The sequence below is a fragment of the Bufo gargarizans genome, unplaced genomic scaffold (assembly GCF_014858855.1).
Source record: "Bufo gargarizans isolate SCDJY-AF-19 unplaced genomic scaffold, ASM1485885v1 fragScaff_scaffold_210_pilon, whole genome shotgun sequence".
In the NCBI taxonomy this organism is placed as follows: Eukaryota; Metazoa; Chordata; class Amphibia; order Anura; family Bufonidae; genus Bufo; species Bufo gargarizans.
Genome location: NW_025334071.1, coordinates 85,848 through 104,479, shown reverse-complemented (window position 1 = coordinate 104,479; position 18,632 = coordinate 85,848). Strand labels below are relative to the sequence as shown.

The following is an 18,632-nucleotide window of genomic DNA, read 5'->3' as shown; positions in this document are numbered from 1 at the left end:
CATAGTCCAGTAGTGGCCACCATAATCCAGTCCTGTAGTGATCCTCATAGTCCAGTCTGGTACTGATTCTCATAGTCCAGTCCAGTAGTGGCCACCATAATCCAGTCCTGTAGTGATCCTCATAGTCCAGTCTGGTACTGATCCTCATAGTCCAGTCCAGTAGTGGCCACCATAATCCAGTCCTGTAGTGATCCTCATAGTCCAGTCTGGTACTGATTCTCATAGTCCAGTCCAGTAGTGGCCACCATAATCCAGTCCTGTAGTGATCCTCATAGTCCAGTCTGGTACTGATCCTCATAGTCCAGTAGTGGCCACCATAATCCAGTCCTGTAGTGATCCTCATAGTCCAGTCTGGTACTGATCCTCATAGTCCAGTCCAGTAGTGGCCACCATAATCCAGTCGTGTAGTGATCCTCATAGTCCAGTCTGGTACTGATTCTCATAGTCCAGTCCAGTAGTGGCCACCATAATCCAGTCCTGTAGTGATCCTCATAGTCCAGTCTGGTACTGATTCTCATAGTCCAGTCCAGTAGTGGCCACCATAATCCAGTCCTGTAGTGATCCTCATAGTCCAGTCTGGTACTGATCCTCATAGTCCAGTCCAGTAGTGGCCACCATAATCCAGTCCTGTAGTGATCCTCATAGTCCAGTCTAGTAGTGATGCCTCAGTTCATGTCTCTTGTTGGTATGTTTTGCCCTTTTTTTTCATCTTTGGGTTTCTGTATATAGAGAATGCAGTGAGAGCTGCATCTCCTCTTCCAGTGTGAGAGAATGGACACACAGTGGCCCTAATAAAGTAGAAGCAGTGGAAATTAAGTACTGAAGAAGGAGGCCAGAGTTAAATGCAAACCATGGATATCAATCTTTCTTAGTACCTTCCACCATGATTAAATACAATGTAGACACAGCTTGTGATTCTCTACATGACAAGGTTGATAAACAAGGGCTCAAACTTTTCTAGGAAACCATAATTTAATATTGATGTATTCATATATACAAGTGAGAAATTTACATATTAAAGTAAAGCAAATCAGATATTAAACCAATCAGACAAAAAAAAAACACTCTCTTCGTCTTCACTGCAAATCCGCTATGTATCATGGACTTCCTGTCCAACAGAGCCTGAAACATAAGAGTACCTTTAGGTCCGAAGTATAAATAGAAAGGGAGATCGCAAAAATCCTCTAAGCACTGCCCCTCTGGACCAGAAGAAAGAGTCAGGATTTTGCAAAAGTACTGGAGGACCAAATCTGTCAGAAGGAAGAAAGGAGGAAAAACCTGAAGAAATTGCACTTGTTTAGTGACAGATGATGAGATCCAGCGGATTCAGAGACGGGAATAGAAACAATAGGACAAAGTCTAGTAAAGAAACCGAAGAAAACATGCACTACTCTAATTGTATCCAAAACGAGGTTCATGTGGAAAGAACCATCCCCTGTACATCCCCCGCAGGTAGAAACTCCTCTGTGTGCAGGGCTACAGGCCCAGTGTCTGCCAGGACACCAGTGAATAAGAAGAACAAGTCCTGAGCTCATCTTCATTCATCCTCCTCCACCTCCTGTGCCACCACAACAGCCTCTCCCTGCGAGCAGTCACTGAAGAAGCGAAGCAATGTGCTGTACAGATGAAAACGATTCTTGTCAGACAGGATATTGTGACCTTCATCAGGATAAATCTGCAGAAAAAAATGCAATTGTTTCTGAAATGATGAGAGCAGTGTGCCACAAGGACAAGCAAAATGCATTGTGATTCGAAGATGAGAAAATGAAGCATGACCTCAAGATGAGAAGATGAAATGTGGCACGAAGATGAACTGTTCCCGAGGATGATAAAATGAGATGCGACCCCAGGATGACACAATGCATTGTGACCCAAGGATGAGAAGATGCAGTGTGACCCGAGGATGAGAAGATGCAGTGTGACCCGAGGATGAGACGATGCAATGTGACCCGAGGATGAGACGATGAAGTGTGGCCTGAGGATGAAGAGATGAACTGTGTCTTTAGGATGAAAAGATGGACTCTGTCCCGAGGATGAGAAGCTGAGGTGTAACACCAGGATGAGAAGATCAAGCATGACCCAAGGATGAGAAGATGCAGTGCGCGAACTGTATCCAGATGATGAGAAGATTCGGTGTGACCCGATGAAGTGTGACCCAAGAATGTGAAAATGCAGTGAAACCAAAGGATGAGAAGATCTAATGTGACCCGAGGATGAGAAGACGCAGTGTTACCCGAGTATAAGAAAATATATTGTGACCAGAGGATGAGAAGACGCAGTGTTACCCGAGGATGAGAAGATGAAGTGTGACCCGAGGATGAAAAGATGCAGTGTGACCCAAGGCTTAGAAGATAAGGTTTGACCTGAGGATGAGAAGATGCAGTGTGACCCAAGGATGACACGATGCAGTCTGACCCGAGGATGAGAAGATGCAGTGTGACCCAAGGATGAGAAGATGCAGTGTGACATGAGGATGAAAAGATAAACTGAGTCCCGAGGATGAGAAAATGAGGAGTGACCCAATAAAGTGTAACCCAAGGATGAGAAGATAAAGCCTGGCACTAGGATGATCAGACGCAATGTGACCTATGAATGTGAAGATGCTGTTTGACCGGAGGATGAGAAGATAAGGTGTGACTCGATGAAGTGTGACCCAAGGATGAGAAAATGCAGTGTAACTCGAGGATGAGAAGATATAGTGTGACTCGAGGATTATAAGGCGCAGTGTGACCCATGGATGACATGAAGCAGTGTGATCCAAGGATTAGAAGATGCAGTGTGGCCCGAGGATGACACAATGCAGTGTGATCTGAGAATGAGAAGATGAAGTGTAACACGAGGCTGAGAAGATAAGGTGTGACCCAAGGATGAGAAAATGGGGTGTAACCCAAGGATGAGCAGATGTAGCGTGACTTGAGGATGAGAAGACACAGTGTGTGACCCATGGATGAGAAGATGCAATGTGACCCGAGGCTAAGAAGATGAGGCATGATCTGAGGATGAGAAGACGCAGTGTGACCCAAGGATGCCACAATGCAGTGTGACCCAAGCATGAGAAGATGCAATGTGACCTAAGGAAGAGAAGATGAAGCATGACCTCAAGATAAGAATATGAAGTGTGACCCAAGGATGAGAAGATGCAGTGTGACCCGAGACTTAGAAGATGAGGTGTGACCCAAGGATGAGAAGACTCAGTGTGATCCGAGGATGAGAAGACGCAGTGTGATCCAAGGATGACATGAAGCAGTTTGACAGGAGGGTGAGAAGATGCGGTGTGAGCCGAAGATCAGAAGATGAACTGTGACCAGTGGATGAGAAGATGAAGGTTGACCTGAGGATGATAAGACGTAGTGTGACCCGAGGATGACACAATGCAGTGTGATCCTAAGATGATAAGATGTAGTGTGACCCGAGGATGAGAAGATGAGGTGTGACCCGAGGATGAGAAGATGCAATGTGACCCGAGCAATGAGAAGTAGCAGTGTGACCCGAGGGTGACATAATGCAGTGTGATCCTAAGATGAGAAGATGAAATGTGACCAGAGCATGAGAAGATAAAGTGTGACTCAAGACTGAGAAGATGAGGTGTGACCTGAGGATGAGAAGATGAGGTGTGACCTGAGGATGAGAAGATGCAGCATGACCCGAAGATGACACAATGCAGTGTGATCCGAGGATGAAACAATGAAGTGTGTCCCAGTGATCAGAAGATGAAGTGTGACCCGATGAGGTGTGACCTGAGGATGAGAAGATGAAATGTGACCTGAGGATGAGAAGATGAAATGTGACTCAAGGCTGAGAAGATGAGGTTGTGACCCAAGGATGACACGAAGCAGTGTGACCCGAGGATGAGAAGCTTCAGTGTGTCCCGAGGATTAGAAGATGCAGTGTGAACTGAAGCTTAGAAGATGAGGTTTGACCCAAGGATGCGAAAATGCTGTGTGACCTGAGGATGAGAATGTGAATTTTGACCCAAGGATGAGAAGATGAAGTGTGACCCGAGGATGAGAAGATGCAGTGTGGCACAGTATGTAATAATCTATAAATTCCAATTATGAAATACCATTACAGACATAATCACCATCATTATCACCACCACAGTCATTATCACATCATTATTATCTACGCCATCATCATTATTACCACCACTTATTATCACCATCATCATCACCACCATACAAATAGGCACAGAAGTGGTAATGTTCAGGAACATGGGATGGATAATATATGTCATAGACATGTACATTTAGCAGTTGGTCCAAATCGTTTTGATTAGGCTACTTCCACACTGGCGTTTCTGGGTCCGCCTGTGAGATCAATTTCAGGGCTCTGACAAGCGGCCCAAAATGGATCAGTTCAGCCCCGATGCATTCTGAGTGGATAACGATCCGTTCAGAATGCATCAATTTGGCTGCGTTTGGTCTCTGTTACGTTTTTGAGGCGGACACTAAAATGCAGCGTTTTGGTGTCCGCCTGACGATGCAGAGCCAAAAAGATGTACAATGTAAGTCAATGGGGAGGGATGTGTTTTCCTTGACACAATATGGTGCCATTGAAAACGGATCCATCTCCCATTGACTTTCAATTGACTTGGACTTTTTTTTAATGAATAATGCAAATGGCCTCGTTCTGAACGGATACAAGCGTTTGCATTATCGGTGCGGATCCGTCTGTGCAGATACAAGGCGGATCCACACCGAACACAGGTGTGAAAGTAGCCTAAGTGATATGTGCCTAGAGAGGAAAAAATATAGTCCTTACAAATTGAGGTAAGAAGATAATCAAAAACAAACTCATCTGAGTTAGACACCTCCAGCAGAGATACATGAATCTCACACTGGATAGTTTCCCAGAAGAATTTGTTCCTGGTACCAGGTTGAGTAGAGGAAGCTTTCCCGAATGGCCTGTTTGATTTTTGATGGTAATATAGTAATAAAGCTTTCCCATGTCTCAAAGAATTGCTCTGTGCTTGGTTCTTTGTGTGGTGTGGTTTCAGCCCAATCCATTTTTAGGGTAAAGGACATTTTATCTAGAAATGGGCGTAAACGGGGTAGGTTCGGATGTGTCCAAGTGTGTAATCTTGGTATTAGGGCCTCGGTCACAATGATGTGCAATCATTTGTATTTGTCTGGGGTAACGTTGTATTTGTCTGGGTCTAGGTATCCAAAAATGCCCCACATCAGGTCCGATGGTACAAAGTTGGTTAAGTGTTTAGTAGTGATTTTTTTTTTTTGGCAAACTGTTTGGATTACTGGGCAAGATTATAAGCAGTGATATAGGTGTGCGTGAGGTTCAGAGCATCGGAAACACGCGGAGGTAGGGTGAAGACCCTTCCCATTGCCCCTGGTGGGTGTGAGGTAACTCCGTGACAGATGTTTAGTCTCATCTCCCAGAATCTGGTTGATGAGAGACATTTAGAGAAGTATTCGGTTGTTTAGGATTGTGGAATACATGATTTCAGGGATGTCTGTTTGCCATATTTTAAGCGGTGTTACGGCAGACGCATAGTCCAGAGGCTTGTGGAGTAGTTTATAGTTTCTTGTGATTTGGCCTCTTTTCCATCATATTAGGACAAAGCCATAAAGATGGATTCCATTCCTGGTCAGTCAGTTGTGGCTGTATTGTCATGACATAACTCTTTGCCTGTATATAGGAATAGAGAGGTATTTGGATATCTGGATATTTTTGTCGCAGCTTACTCAAGATGAGTATGCGTTTGTAGCGGATCTCCTGGCACCCCGACTGGGAACCGCCGTTGATGGATGCTCCTAGTGCTTCCCGAGGGCTCCAGGCACTCCGTTTGACACTGTAAGCACTGCTGACCCCACGAACCGCCGTAGCTTGGTTGGGATCTCGCTGTCTTCTACCCACCCTGGACCTACAACAAGGCTTCCAGGTTCCAGTGGGTGAGCCTCTCTTCCTTCAGAGAGTGATGCAGGAACAAGCTTTCAAAAGAGGATTATAGCCAGGGGAGTATACAGCGTATAGCATTCCCCAGTGTAGATGCAGCCTTTTCCCCACACACATGAGACAAGGCTCTATGTTGAAGGTAAAACAGGAACTCTTTAATGGGGCTACATGTCAGCCTTTTATACAGGTCTTCCAGCAAGGGACACTCCCCTGGGGACCTTGTGGAAGACTGAGACAGTATTTACATTAGCCAATCACATGCATTGACAGTATGGAAACACTCCCAGCGATTGTACACAATCCCCCTCCCTCTGCCTGTGATACAATTAACAAACACAATGGGCTCTGTCTGTGAAGGTTCCCATTTATCCAGGTCATGATACATCTGTAAAGAATGTTTCACTCGTTCTTCCAACAAGCTTTTTCAATTCTGAGTCTCAATTCTCAGAATTGAGAAAGCTCGTTGGGAGAATGAGTTAAAACATTTTCAAGAAATCTACAGTACGTCCAGTTCCCTTGATTTATTCTTTACAGATATACAATGGGCTCTGCCTATGATACAATTAACAAACACAATGGGCTGCGACTGTGATATAATTACCAAACACAATGGGCTAACTTAATCACTCACACATTTTTCCCCAAAACACAGAAAACACCCCAAAGCCCCACGTATCCCCATAACTTATACATCCCTGGATATCTCTGATCTGGGCGAATAACATATCCAGAAATCACCCAGATCCAAGCAGGAGTTCCCGAATTCCATGGAAGGCACATTTGACCGACCGCAAGCATGGCTTTCCTGCCCAAAACAGTTTCACAGATTTAGGCTGTGCAGCCGGTCTGTCTTCTCCTTCAAAGTTTTAGTATATGGGCCATAATCCTGAGGCAAAAGGCTGGCAAACAGGCCCCTCAAAAACCCAGTGGCGAGGTTATTTCCACCACACATCTCCCCCTTCCAGGGAAGACAAACCAGGTACCTGACCTCATGCCGGGCAATACCCGAGTCTGCCTGCCCACCCACAACCAAATACTGGACCTGTTGAATTTGGTAGCCTGTTTCTGTCTAGTGAGTCCACCAAGGTTGTGTTGGTAACTGGTACTCCCGGTCTCTGTGTTGCTCTCTGGCTGGGAGTGGGGGTTACTTTGTGGGCAGAGATAAGCAGTACTCTGCCCTGGTGCCAGCGCTTAAGCTGGGCAAACTGGTGCACAGTCCTGCCCCATAACAAAGTGACAGGTAGGGCAGAGGCCAGTGGTGCTCTGTCCGGATGCCAGCACTTCTTCTGGGGTAGCCTATGGGGAGTCAGGCTCTGGACACGAGGATAGGGGAGGGAAGAGGACAACTGCGCTCTGCCCTGATGCCAGCTCTTCCGCTGGAATATGGTCAGGGAATCCTACCCCCAGGACCTGGTTGCGGATCTGCTGTTGAGAGGAGGGATCACTTACCTTCTACTCCTGGCATTCCTGCAGGGTTGGGGATTTGTACCGGCTGTCCATCATCCCTGTAGGTCTGGTGCAGAAACCGCAGTCCCATCTGCACCATCGGAGTTAGGGGTGCTGTCCTCCTGTGGTTGGGGAGAGAGACCAGTTGTCTCCTCTCCCTGCAAGGTACACTGCCGCTGGGGAAGGGAGAAGATGCTCTCCTCTCCTGCAAAACATACTGCCGCTGGGGAGCGGGACCGACTCCCTGAAACTTCGGCTGCCGTTGGGGATCTGGGCCAACCGCCCAGCATCCCTGTAGGGCTGGTGGAGAGACCTCGGTCCCATCTCCACCTGCCATATTGAGTTCCCCCCAGAACCCGTTTATCAGGTCCCCTGCCTCTGTAACTGGTTGGGATCTCGCCATCTTCTACCCACCCTGGACCTACAACAAGGCTTCCAGGTTCCAATGGGTGAACCTCTCTTCCTTCAGAGAGTGATGCAGGAACAAGCTTTCAAAAGAGGATTATAGCCAGGGGAGTATACAGCGCATAGCATTCCACAGTGTAGATTCAGCCTTTTCCCCACACACATGAGACAAGGCTTTATGTTGAAGGTAAAACAGGAACTCTTTAATGGGGCTACATGTCAGTCTTTTATACAGATCTTCCAGCAAGGGACACTCCCCTGGGGACCTTGTGGAAGACTGAGACAGTATTTATATTAGCCAATCACATGCATTTACAGTATGGAAACACTCCCAGCGATTGTACACAACCCCCCTCTGCCTGTGATACAATTAACAAACACAATGGGCTCTGCTTGCGATACAATTACCAAACACAATGGGCTCTGTCTGTGAAGGTTCTTATTTATCCAGGTCATGGTATATCTGTAAAGAATAAATCAAGGCAACTGGACTTACTGTAGATTTCTTGAAAATGTTTCACTCGTTCTTCCAACGAGCTTTCTCAAATCTGAGAATTGAGACAGCTCGTTGGAAGAACGAGTGAAACATTTTCAAGAAATCTACAGTAAGTCCAGTTGCCTTGATTTATTCTTTACAGATATACAATGGGCTCTGCCTGTGATATAACTACCAAACACAATGGGCTAACTTAATCACTCACACATTTTTCCCCAAAACACAGAAAACACCCCAAAGCCCCACATATCCCCATAAATTATACATCCCTGGATAGCTCTGATCTGGGCGAATAACATATCCAGAAATCACCCAGATCAGAGGTTCCTAAATTCCATGGAAGGCACATTTGACCGACTGCAAGCATGGCTTTCTTGCCCAAAACAGTTCCACAGATTTAGGCTGTGCGGCCGGTCTGTCTTCTCCTTCAAAGTTTTAGTATATGGGCCATAATCCTGAGGCAAAAGGCTGGCAAACAGGCCCCTCGAAAACCCAGTAGCGAGGTTATTTCCGCCACACATCTCCCCCTTCCAGGGAAGACTAACCAGGTACCTGACCTCACGCCTGGCAATACCTGAGTTAGTCTGGCCACCCACCCACAACCAAATACTGGACCTGTTGAATTTGGTAGCCTGTTTCTGTCTAGTAAGTCCACCAAGGTTGTGTTTGTAACTGGTACTCCCGGTCTCTGTGTTGCTCTCTGGCTGGGAGTGGAGGTTACTTTGTGGGCAGAGATCAGCAGTACTCTGCCCTGGTGCCAGCGTTTCAGCTGGGCAAACTGGTGCGCAGTCCTGCCCCTTAACAAAGGGACAGGTAGGGCAGAGGCCAGTGGTGCTCTGTCCGGATGCCAGCGCTTCTGCTGGGGTAGCCTGTGGGGAGTCAGGCTTTGGACACGAGGATAGGGGGGGAAGAGGCCGACTGCGCTCTGCCCTGATGCCAGATCTCCTGCTGGAATGTGGTCAGGGAATCCTACCCCCAGGACCTGGTTGCGGATCTGCTGTGGAGCAGAGGGATTGCTTACATTCTCCTCCTGGCATTCCTGCAGGGTTGGTTGGGGATCTGTACCGGCTGTCCATCATCCCTGTAGGTCTGGTGCAGAAACCGCGGTCCCATCTGCACTATTGGAGTTAGGGGTGCTGTCCTCCTGTGGTTGGGAGAGAGACCAGTTGTCTCCTCTCCCTGCAAGGTTCACTGCCGCTGGGGAAGGGAGAAGATGCTCTCCTCTCCCTGAATAAACATACTGCCACTGGGGAGCAGGACCAACTGTCCCTACTCCCTGAAACTTCGGCTGCCCTTGGCCAACCACCCAGGTCCCATCTCCACCTGCCATATGGAGTTCCCCCCAGAACCAGTCTATCAGGTCCCCTACCTCTGTAGCTGGTAGTGAAGTAGGGGGTAACTCAGCCGGGTCTTCCCCGCCGCAGGGCTTTAAGTCTGCACTGCCACCCAACTCTCCTGCAGGGTATTCTCAATTACATGGAGCAGATGTCAGTAGTCCTTCTCCAGCCCCCACTCCAGTGTCACTAGATATTCCAAGTCTGGTCTCACCTCGTTGGGGTCAGCCCAATCTTGCATACCCTCCCTGAAGTCGTAGATGTAATAAAATCGGGTCTCCGTAGTGCTCCCGAACTCTGGTTCTGTGAAAGCCTCCCACGGCAGACCAAGGCCATCGTAATCATACCCCTCTGGGTTGTTGTGCTTCGCCGTCCAGGGTGTATGCTGATCAGTATACCACCAGAGCACCTGTTAGGCATTCTTCAGCCACCCACTCCTCTCGGGGCTGCTCTCCCCGGAGTGGCATCCATAGGGCCAGTCGCGTCTACCATCGCTGGGGATTCTCTTGCCCTGACGACGCTGTATGCCCACCAGACGCCTTTCTGGACTGTATCCCGATCGATCAGGTCCTCCTCCTTGAGTAGTGACGCTGTTTGGCTGTACGGGGACAAGCATTGCCCATCATTTTGTGAATCCACGAATAGTGTCTCCGAGCTGCTTCTCCTCGCACTAGGACGCCATCCCACCGCTGCCACCACTGTAATGGATCTCCTGGAACCCCCGACTGGATACCTCCGATGCTCCTAGTGCTTCCCGAGGGCTCCAAGCAATCCGGCTTGGTTGGTATCTCAACGTCTTCTACCCACCCTGGACCTACGACAAGGCTTCCAGGTTCCAGTGGGTCCCTGGACCTACGACAAGGCTTCCAGGTTCCAGTGGGTGAACCTCTCTTCCTTCAGAGAGCAATACAGGAACAAGCTCTTAAAAGAGCTCAGGGATTATAGCCAGGGGAGTATATAGCATATAGCATTCCCCATTTTAGATGCAGCCTTTTCCCCACACACATGAGACGAGGTTCTAGGTTGAGGGTAAAACAGGAACTCTTTAATGGGGCTACATGTCAGCTCTTTATACAGGTATTCAAGTAAGGACACTCCCCTTGGGACCTTGTGGAAGACTGAGACAGTTTTTCATTAGCCAATCACATGCATTTACAGTATGGAAACACTCCCAGCATGTGTACACAACCCCCCCTCTGCCCGTGATACAATTAACAAACACAATGGGCTCTGCTTGCGATACAATTACCAAACACAATGGGCTAACTTAATCACTCACAGGCAGAAAACACACATTTTTCCCCAAAACACAGAAAACACCTCAAAGCCCCACATATCCCCATAAATTATACATCCCTGGATAGCTCTGATCTGGTCGAACACAATATCCATAAATCACCCAGATCCGAGCAGGGGGTTCCCGAATTCCATGGAAGTCATATTTGACCGGTCTGTCTTCTCCTTCAAAGTTAGTATATGGGCCATAATCCTGAGGCAAAAGGCTGGCAAACAGGCCCCTCCAAAACCCAGTGGCGAGGTTATTTCCGCCACCGCGTTTATCTGCCACTAAACTGTATAGGGATGTGGTTCCACCCCTGTGCCATTTCTGAAAAACCAGGTATGATCTGTCTCCTTGGAAGGTTGGATTTTTAGTTGGTGGCAGAAAAAAAGTGGGAAGTATCAAGGCTCAGAAGTGGCCTGATTTTAATAGAAGGTTCTCTTTTGATTTTTCTGGAAGTGCAGAGAATGGTTGGTGGAGAAAGGCTTTTAACGAGAGTGTGGGGAGAAGTGAACTGTCCAGGGTCAAGTAATGTCTAGTAATGAGTGGAGTCTTGTAGCCAGTCGAGTACTATACGGAACTGTGTGGCTAGGTTAGGCTACTTTCACACCAGCGTTTTTGCTGAATCCATCATGGATCAGCAAAAACGCTTCTGTCACGATAATACAACCGTCTGCTTCCGTTATGAACGGATCCGGTTGTATTATCGTTAAAATAGCCAAGACGGATCAGTCATGAAAACCAATGAAAGTCAATGGGGGACGGATCCATTTTCTATTGTGTCAGGATGGATGCGTCTTGCTCCACACCACATCGCGGACAGAAAAACGCAGCTTGCAGCATTATTCTGTCCACGATGGGGAAACAACCAAATGGAAAGGAATGCATTCTGGTGACTCCTTTTCGTTCAGTTTAGTTTTCCCCCGCTATTGAGATCCTATGACAGGTAAGGTTGGGTTGTTTTGTGCCATATGGGGAATTTTATTGTTTGGTGTGTTGTGGCCATGTGTGATGTTATCATCTAGTCATCAGAGTTTGACAAATATGTTGAGTTTTAGGATCAGGATTTATAATATGAAGGGTTAAGGTGATGGGCACATGGTCAGATATGGTTATTGCTTGTATTGATGTGTCATGGATTTTTTTCAAATAAAAAAGGTGAGGTGAAGAAGTAGTCTATTCTGGAGAAGGATCCATGTGATGCCGAATGGCATATGTACTCTTTTGCGTTGGTGTTGAGTGTCCTCCATGGATCACAGAGATTTAGTTGGTCGATGGTTTGTAAAAGGGTGCGAGTTGCTAGGGGTGGTATAGTACTGGTGGAGGGGGACCGAACTAGTTCCGGGGCAATGGTGGTATTGAAATCGCCACAGTTGAGGAGTTGGAATAGTATATTTCTAGTATGTAAGAATCGGCAAACGGGCACAAAATCCTTCCTTTTTTGTGAGACCAATGCAGAAAAGTCTTGTGGCCATTCATCAGGAGTTTCTCTTGCTGGCCCTAGGTGGTGTGCCTGTTCTATCATGAGAGGTTCGGCAGGGAGATCCAGATGAAGGGATTTAGGTAGTTTGGTGGTTAAGTAGTTGATTAGATTGTCTCCTGACACAGTTTCTGGGATGCCCTCGATTCTGAGATTGTTATGTCTGTCCCGGTTTTCTAAGTCCTCTAGCTTTTCCCTCACGGCTTGTTCAGAAGCCTGCAGTTGGGTGATTGATGGTAGAAGTTGTGGAAGATTCACATGAGCTCACTCCTGTTTCGTGGTCAGCACTTTTTTTCTGCATTAGTGTTAATTTGGGCCAGATGAGTGGAGGACTTCTAGACACATGTCAAACAGTGGAAGCAGGACTTTAAATACCTTTTGCGCCACTAAGGATGCATGTTGTGCGTCCGTGGCTGGTGAGGGTGGGGAAAAGGTCATTGGAGACAGGATTGGGGGAGTGATGTCCCCTGAGATTAGTTCTGGTGAGCTTGGTTCCATTTCGGGTTGAGAAGCTGGTAGTGGGATGGCCATTGTTGGCATATTTTACTTGCCTCCCTTGATGTTAGGTTTTGGCTGTGATTTGCCTCCTTGGGTTGCGGAGGTAGCCTGGGACCTTCGCGTAGGTATTTGTGAATGCTGAGGGTTCAAATATTTGTCCCTAACCTGCTGGGTGGTTAGGGGATTGCCAAGGAAAAGCTGGTAGGAAGATCAGTTAGTCGATACATCGGATCAAACGTCCCTTTTTCCTTTGGGGTTAGGGTTACCCTCTCTGTATTACCTCCGCCCGCTACATTGGTGAGGGGGCGGGGGAGTTGTCAGCTAGTGGATAGTTGGTTAACACAAGTTGGCGAAAAGTCATGTTTGGTCCCAAAGACGGTGGTGACCCATCCAGTGGGGTGTAGCTAGTTAAGGTTTCACGGTTTGTTGTCGTCTGTCTGGGGAGCCAGTAAAATGTGAACACGCTAGTTACGCACTCTCCGGAGCTCAGCTTATAGTATTATGTTAACTGCAGGAGCAGGGGGGTACTTATAGGTATCCAATGTCAGACTGAGGTGCCTAAGACCCACCAGTGAAATTTATTTTGGGGGCACACCGTACGGATAAATTCAAATATAACCTGCTCACACAGCAGCAAGATGTGTTTTTTTTATATGAACATCGGCTGGTTGAGGAGCTGTACATTGAATATATGTATGTAGTGCAGTAAGTCTACTGTGTTATGTGCCACGTTAGGCCCACTGCGGGATTCACCTGTACCCCTGTGAGGCCAGTCTGAGCCTGCGGTTATCGCAAACCAGCGTATCTCAACTGTCCGGGCCCTACAGCAGGTATTTGGGACAGGTGACTTTACTGAAGATACTGCGAGGGAGTAAATCCCCTATTCATAGGGCCCTACAGCCTCTAAAGTCCAGGAGTACCTGGAACAGTGCCCCACTTCCCTGCTTGTAATTGTACTGGAGTCCCTGGCTTCCCCTCCGTGCAGGCCTCAGCTGTGGAAGGCCCTTCTGGAGCTGTAGGGGCTCTAGCAGACCTTCTGTTGTATTCATGAGGGAGAGTAGGGAGCCCAGGGAGCCCCCTTGTGATGTTAGCAGGTTCCAGGCAGGTCTTGGAAATCGCTGTTTGGGCCGCCAGAAATTTAGTCTCCGGCTTCAACTGGTGGACTAGGCCACAAAAATAAAGTTTGACCAATCTGGACACTATACTCCTCAAAATGTTCAGGGGGACTTTGGAAAGTGCAGTAGTGGCAGTGGTCGGTGGAAGAAAGGATGGCGCAGGATTCTGGTGAGGGTCAACAGAGCTCTGTGAAAACTCGTCTGCTTGGATCTGTAGCAGCCACGCCAGCTACCACCATCATCATACCTCCCAACATTTGAAAGAAGCAAGAGGGACACTATGTCTGGTGCGCCGCGGCCAATTTTTTCTGCACTAGGCCACGCCTCTAACTCCGCCCAAACCAAAACTAAATACTTTATCCAAACCAGTCCCCTAAGTTCCCCCACCTGGTAATTATTTCCCCTTTATGCCACCACACCTTAGTTATGCCAGCATTGTGCCCGCTCATAGTAGTTATGTCCAGATATGTGCCCCTCACAGTAGTTATGCCCAGATATGTGCCCCTCACAGTAGCTATGCCCAGATATGTGCCCCTCACAGTAGTTATGCCCAGATATGTGCCCCCTCACAGTAGTTATACACAGATATGTGCCCCCTCACAGTAGTTACAGCCAGATATGTGCCCCCTCACAGTAGTTACAGCCAGATATGTGCCCCTCACAGTAGTTATGCCCAGATATGTGCCCCCTCACAGTAGCTATACCCAGATATGTGCCCCTCACAGTAGTTATGTCCAGATATGTGCCCCTCACAGTAGTTATGACCACATATGTGCCCCCTCACAGTAGTTATGACCACATATGTGCCCCCTCACAGTAGTTATACCCAGATTTGTGCCCCCTTACAGTAGTTAAAACCAGATATGTGCCCCTCTCACAGCAGCTATACCCAGATATGTGCCCCCTCACAGTAGTTATACCCAGATATGTGCCCATCTCACAGTAGTTATACCCAGATATGTGCCCCTCTCACAGTAGTTATACCCAGATATGTGCCCACTCACAGTAGCTATACCGAGATATGTGCCCCCTCACAGTAGTTATACCCAGATATGTGCCCCTCACAGTAGCTATACCGAGATATGTGCCCCCTCACAGTAGCTATACCGAGATATGTGCCCCCTCACAGTAGTTATACCCAGATATGTGCCCCCTCACAGTAGTTATACCCAGATATGTGCCCCTCTCACAGTAGTTATACCCAGATATGTGCCCCCTCACAGTAGCTATACCGAGACATGTGCCCCCTCACAGTAGTTATACCCAGATATGTGCCCCTCACAGTAGCTATACCGAGACATGTGCCCCCTCACAGTAGTTATGCCAGATATGTGCCCCCTCACAGTAGCTATACCCAGACATGTGCCCCCTCACAGTAGCTATACCGAGACATGTGCCCCCTCACAGTAGTTATACCCAGATATGTGCCCCTCACAGTAGCTATACCGAGACATGTGCCCCCTCACAGTAGTTATGCCAGATATGTGCCCCCTCACAGTAGTTATACCCAGATATGTGCCCCTCACAGTAGCTATACCGAGACATGTGCCCCCTCACAGTAGTTAAACCCAGATATGTGCCCCCTCACAGTAGCTATACCCAGATATGTGCCCCCTCACAGTAGTTATACCCAGATATGTGCCCCTCACAGTAGTTATACCCAGATATGTGCCCCTCACAGTAGCTATACCGAGATATGTGCCCCCTCACAGTAGTTAAACCCAGATATGTGCCCCCTCACAGTAGCTATACCCAGATATGTGCCCCCTCACAGTAGTTATACCCAGATATGTGCCCCTCTCACAGTAGTTATACCCAGATATGTGCCCCCTCACAGTAGCTATACCGATTGTGCCCCCTCACAGTAGTTATACCCAGATATGTGCCCCCTCACAGTAGCTATACCTATTGTGCCCCCTCACAATAGTTATACCCAGATATGTGCCCCCTCACAGTAGCTATACCGAGATATGTGCCCCCTCACAGTAGTTATACCCAGATATGTGCCCCTCACAGTAGTTATACCCAGATATGTGCCCCCTCACAGTAGTTATACCGAGATATGTGCCCCTCACAGTAGTTATACCGAGATATGTGCCCCTCACAGTAGTTATACCGAGATATGTGCCCCTCACAGTAGTTATACCCAGATATGTGCCCCCTCACAGTAGCTATACCTATTGTGCCCCCTCACAATAGTTATACCCAGATATGTGCCCCCTCACAGTAGCTAAACCTATTGTGCCCCCTCACAATAGTTATACCCAGATATGTGCCCCCTCACAGTAGCTATACCGAGATATGTGCCCCCTCACAGTAGTTATACCCAGATATGTGCCCCTCACAGTAGTTATACCCAGATATGTGCCCCCTTACAGTAGTTATACCGAGATATGTGCCCCTCACAGTAGTTATACCGAGATATGTGCCCCTCACAGTAGTTATACCGAGATATGTGCCCCTCACAGTAGTTATACCCAGATATGTGCCCCCTCACAGTAGTTATACCCTGATGTGCCTCCTCACAGTAGTTATACCCAGATATGTGCCCCTCACAGTAGTTATACCCAGATATGTGCCCCTCACAGTAGTTATACCCAGATATGTGCCTCCTCACAGTAGTTATACCCAGATATGTGCCCCTCACAGTAGTTATACCCAGATATGTGCCTCCTCACAGTAGTTATACCCAGATATGTGCCCCTCACAGTAGTTATACCCAGATATGTGCCTCCTCACAGTAGTTATACCCAGATATGTGCCCCCTCACAGTAGTTATACCCAGATATGTGCCCCTCACAGTAGTTATACCCAGATATGTGCCCCCTCACAGTGGTTATGGCCAGATATGTGCCCCCTCACAGTAGTTATGGCCAGATATGTGCCCCCTCACAGTAATATGCCTAGCTGTGCCCCCTCACAGTAATATGCCTAGCTGTGCCCCCTCACTGTAATACCGTTACCATCACTGCTATCCTCCTCATCACTGTTATCACTACCATCCTCATCACCATCATCTTCATCACCATGCTCCTCATTACCACCATCCTCCTTATCACCGTTAACATAAACACCATTCTACTCATCACCACCACCATCCTCCCCATCACCATCATCGTCATCAACACCATCCTCCTCATCACCATCATCACCACCATCATAGTCATCACCACCATCCTCCTTACTATTATCATCACCATCCTCCTCATCACCATTATCATTGCCACTATCCTCCTCATTACCATTAGCCCCATCACCATTATCATCACCACCATCCTCCTCAATATTATCACTGCCATCCTCCTCATCACCATTATCATCACTACCATCCTCCGCATCAACACCACCATCCTGCTCATCACCACCATCCTCCTCATCACCCTTGTCAGTAAAGTGTGCAGGGGGGAGTCTCACCTGCACCGTGTGGTTCACCCCGACCTTGATCAGCTGTTTGATCAGTTCCGCTGAATGCTGGAAATGGACTTTTGCTGAGGAGACAAACACGGCAGTTAAATGACAGATCTTCTCTCCTGGTGTCATTTGTACCTTTTTCTGGGGCAGTGGTTTTAAGACACGGTCATCCAAAACAAACGACAGCGTGCACCGCGTTAAGTGGAGTGGAGTCATAATGTGCGCCATATTTATTACCAGTGTGCTGCAGGTTTAGGTGCAAGTTAAAGGGGTTCTCCGGAAATTAAGAAAATTAAAATACTTAAATATTACTTTATTATGAATATATTCCCAAATACCTTTCATCAGTTATAGCGGCTCGTTTGGTCTGGGGAGCGATCCTCAGGAGAAATAAAATGGCCGCTGTCCTATTAGTGCACACAGAACCTGTCCTAATCACACAGCAGGACGGGTTACTTCAGTATAGAGCTGATGAGATCTGTAAGAATGGGGGTCATGAGGAGACATGGAGTACAGCAGCTATTATCTGCAGTCTCCATTACCACCGCCCACAGTCTGTCCTCTCTGTACTTCATGTCTCCTCATGAACCCCATTCCTACTGAGAATCAGCTGAAGATCTTATATGTATTCAGGCCCATAAGCCCTGACAAGTTGGAGAGGAGGGGGAGGCCGCTCTTTACTTTACTGTTAGCATTCTGCTGCGCCGGGTAGCCTGTGTCACATGGCCTGTTATAGTCATCTCTCCCACTGCCTGAGGGATGTCACTATGGCTGTAAGTTGGATCTCAGCACCTCTCAGACCGTGTTCACACTCCGTAGGCAGCTTAGTGGTAGGACCCTTGCCACGCTGAGATACCTTGACGGTGGTGCCAAAGGGCTCCGATGTGTTCCTGACAGGACTACATTGGCTAAAGTCTCAGTTCTTAACATCAGCCTGAGGGATTAGCCCGTGTTGTCAGGTGCACATTATTGTAGTGCACCTTTGACATTGATTTACGGGTTCTGTGTGCACTAATAGGACGGCGGCCATTTTATTTCTCCAAATGATTGACAAAACGAGCCATTATAACTGATGAAAGGTACTTGGGAATATATTTATAATAAAGTAATATTTAAGTATTTTCATTTCTTAATTCACGAGGAACCCCTTTAATGGTCTAGAGTAAACCAGCGAAGAGCCGACATAAGTGTCTATCTTTCTCTCAGTGTGCACCACTGTGATCCTGTCCTCTGCGATCCTGTCATTTGCCTGATCCTG

At 47.6% G+C, this 18,632-nt stretch overlaps 1 protein-coding gene across 1 annotated transcript in view; it reads right to left on the bottom strand.

Moving 5' to 3' along the window:
- Positions 1 to 959: 959 nt before the first annotated feature.
- Positions 960 to 18,632, bottom strand: part of LOC122922335 (inactive dipeptidyl peptidase 10-like) — a 77,669-nt gene continuing 59,996 nt past the window's right edge. The window contains exons 6-7 of the mRNA XM_044272909.1: positions 17,378 to 17,451; positions 960 to 1,675 (exon numbers count right to left, since the gene is read on the bottom strand). Of these exons, the coding sequence (XP_044128844.1) occupies positions 1,538 to 1,675; positions 17,378 to 17,451 (212 nt within the window). The 3' untranslated portion in view covers positions 960 to 1,537. The remainder of the gene's footprint in view (positions 1,676 to 17,377; positions 17,452 to 18,632) is intronic.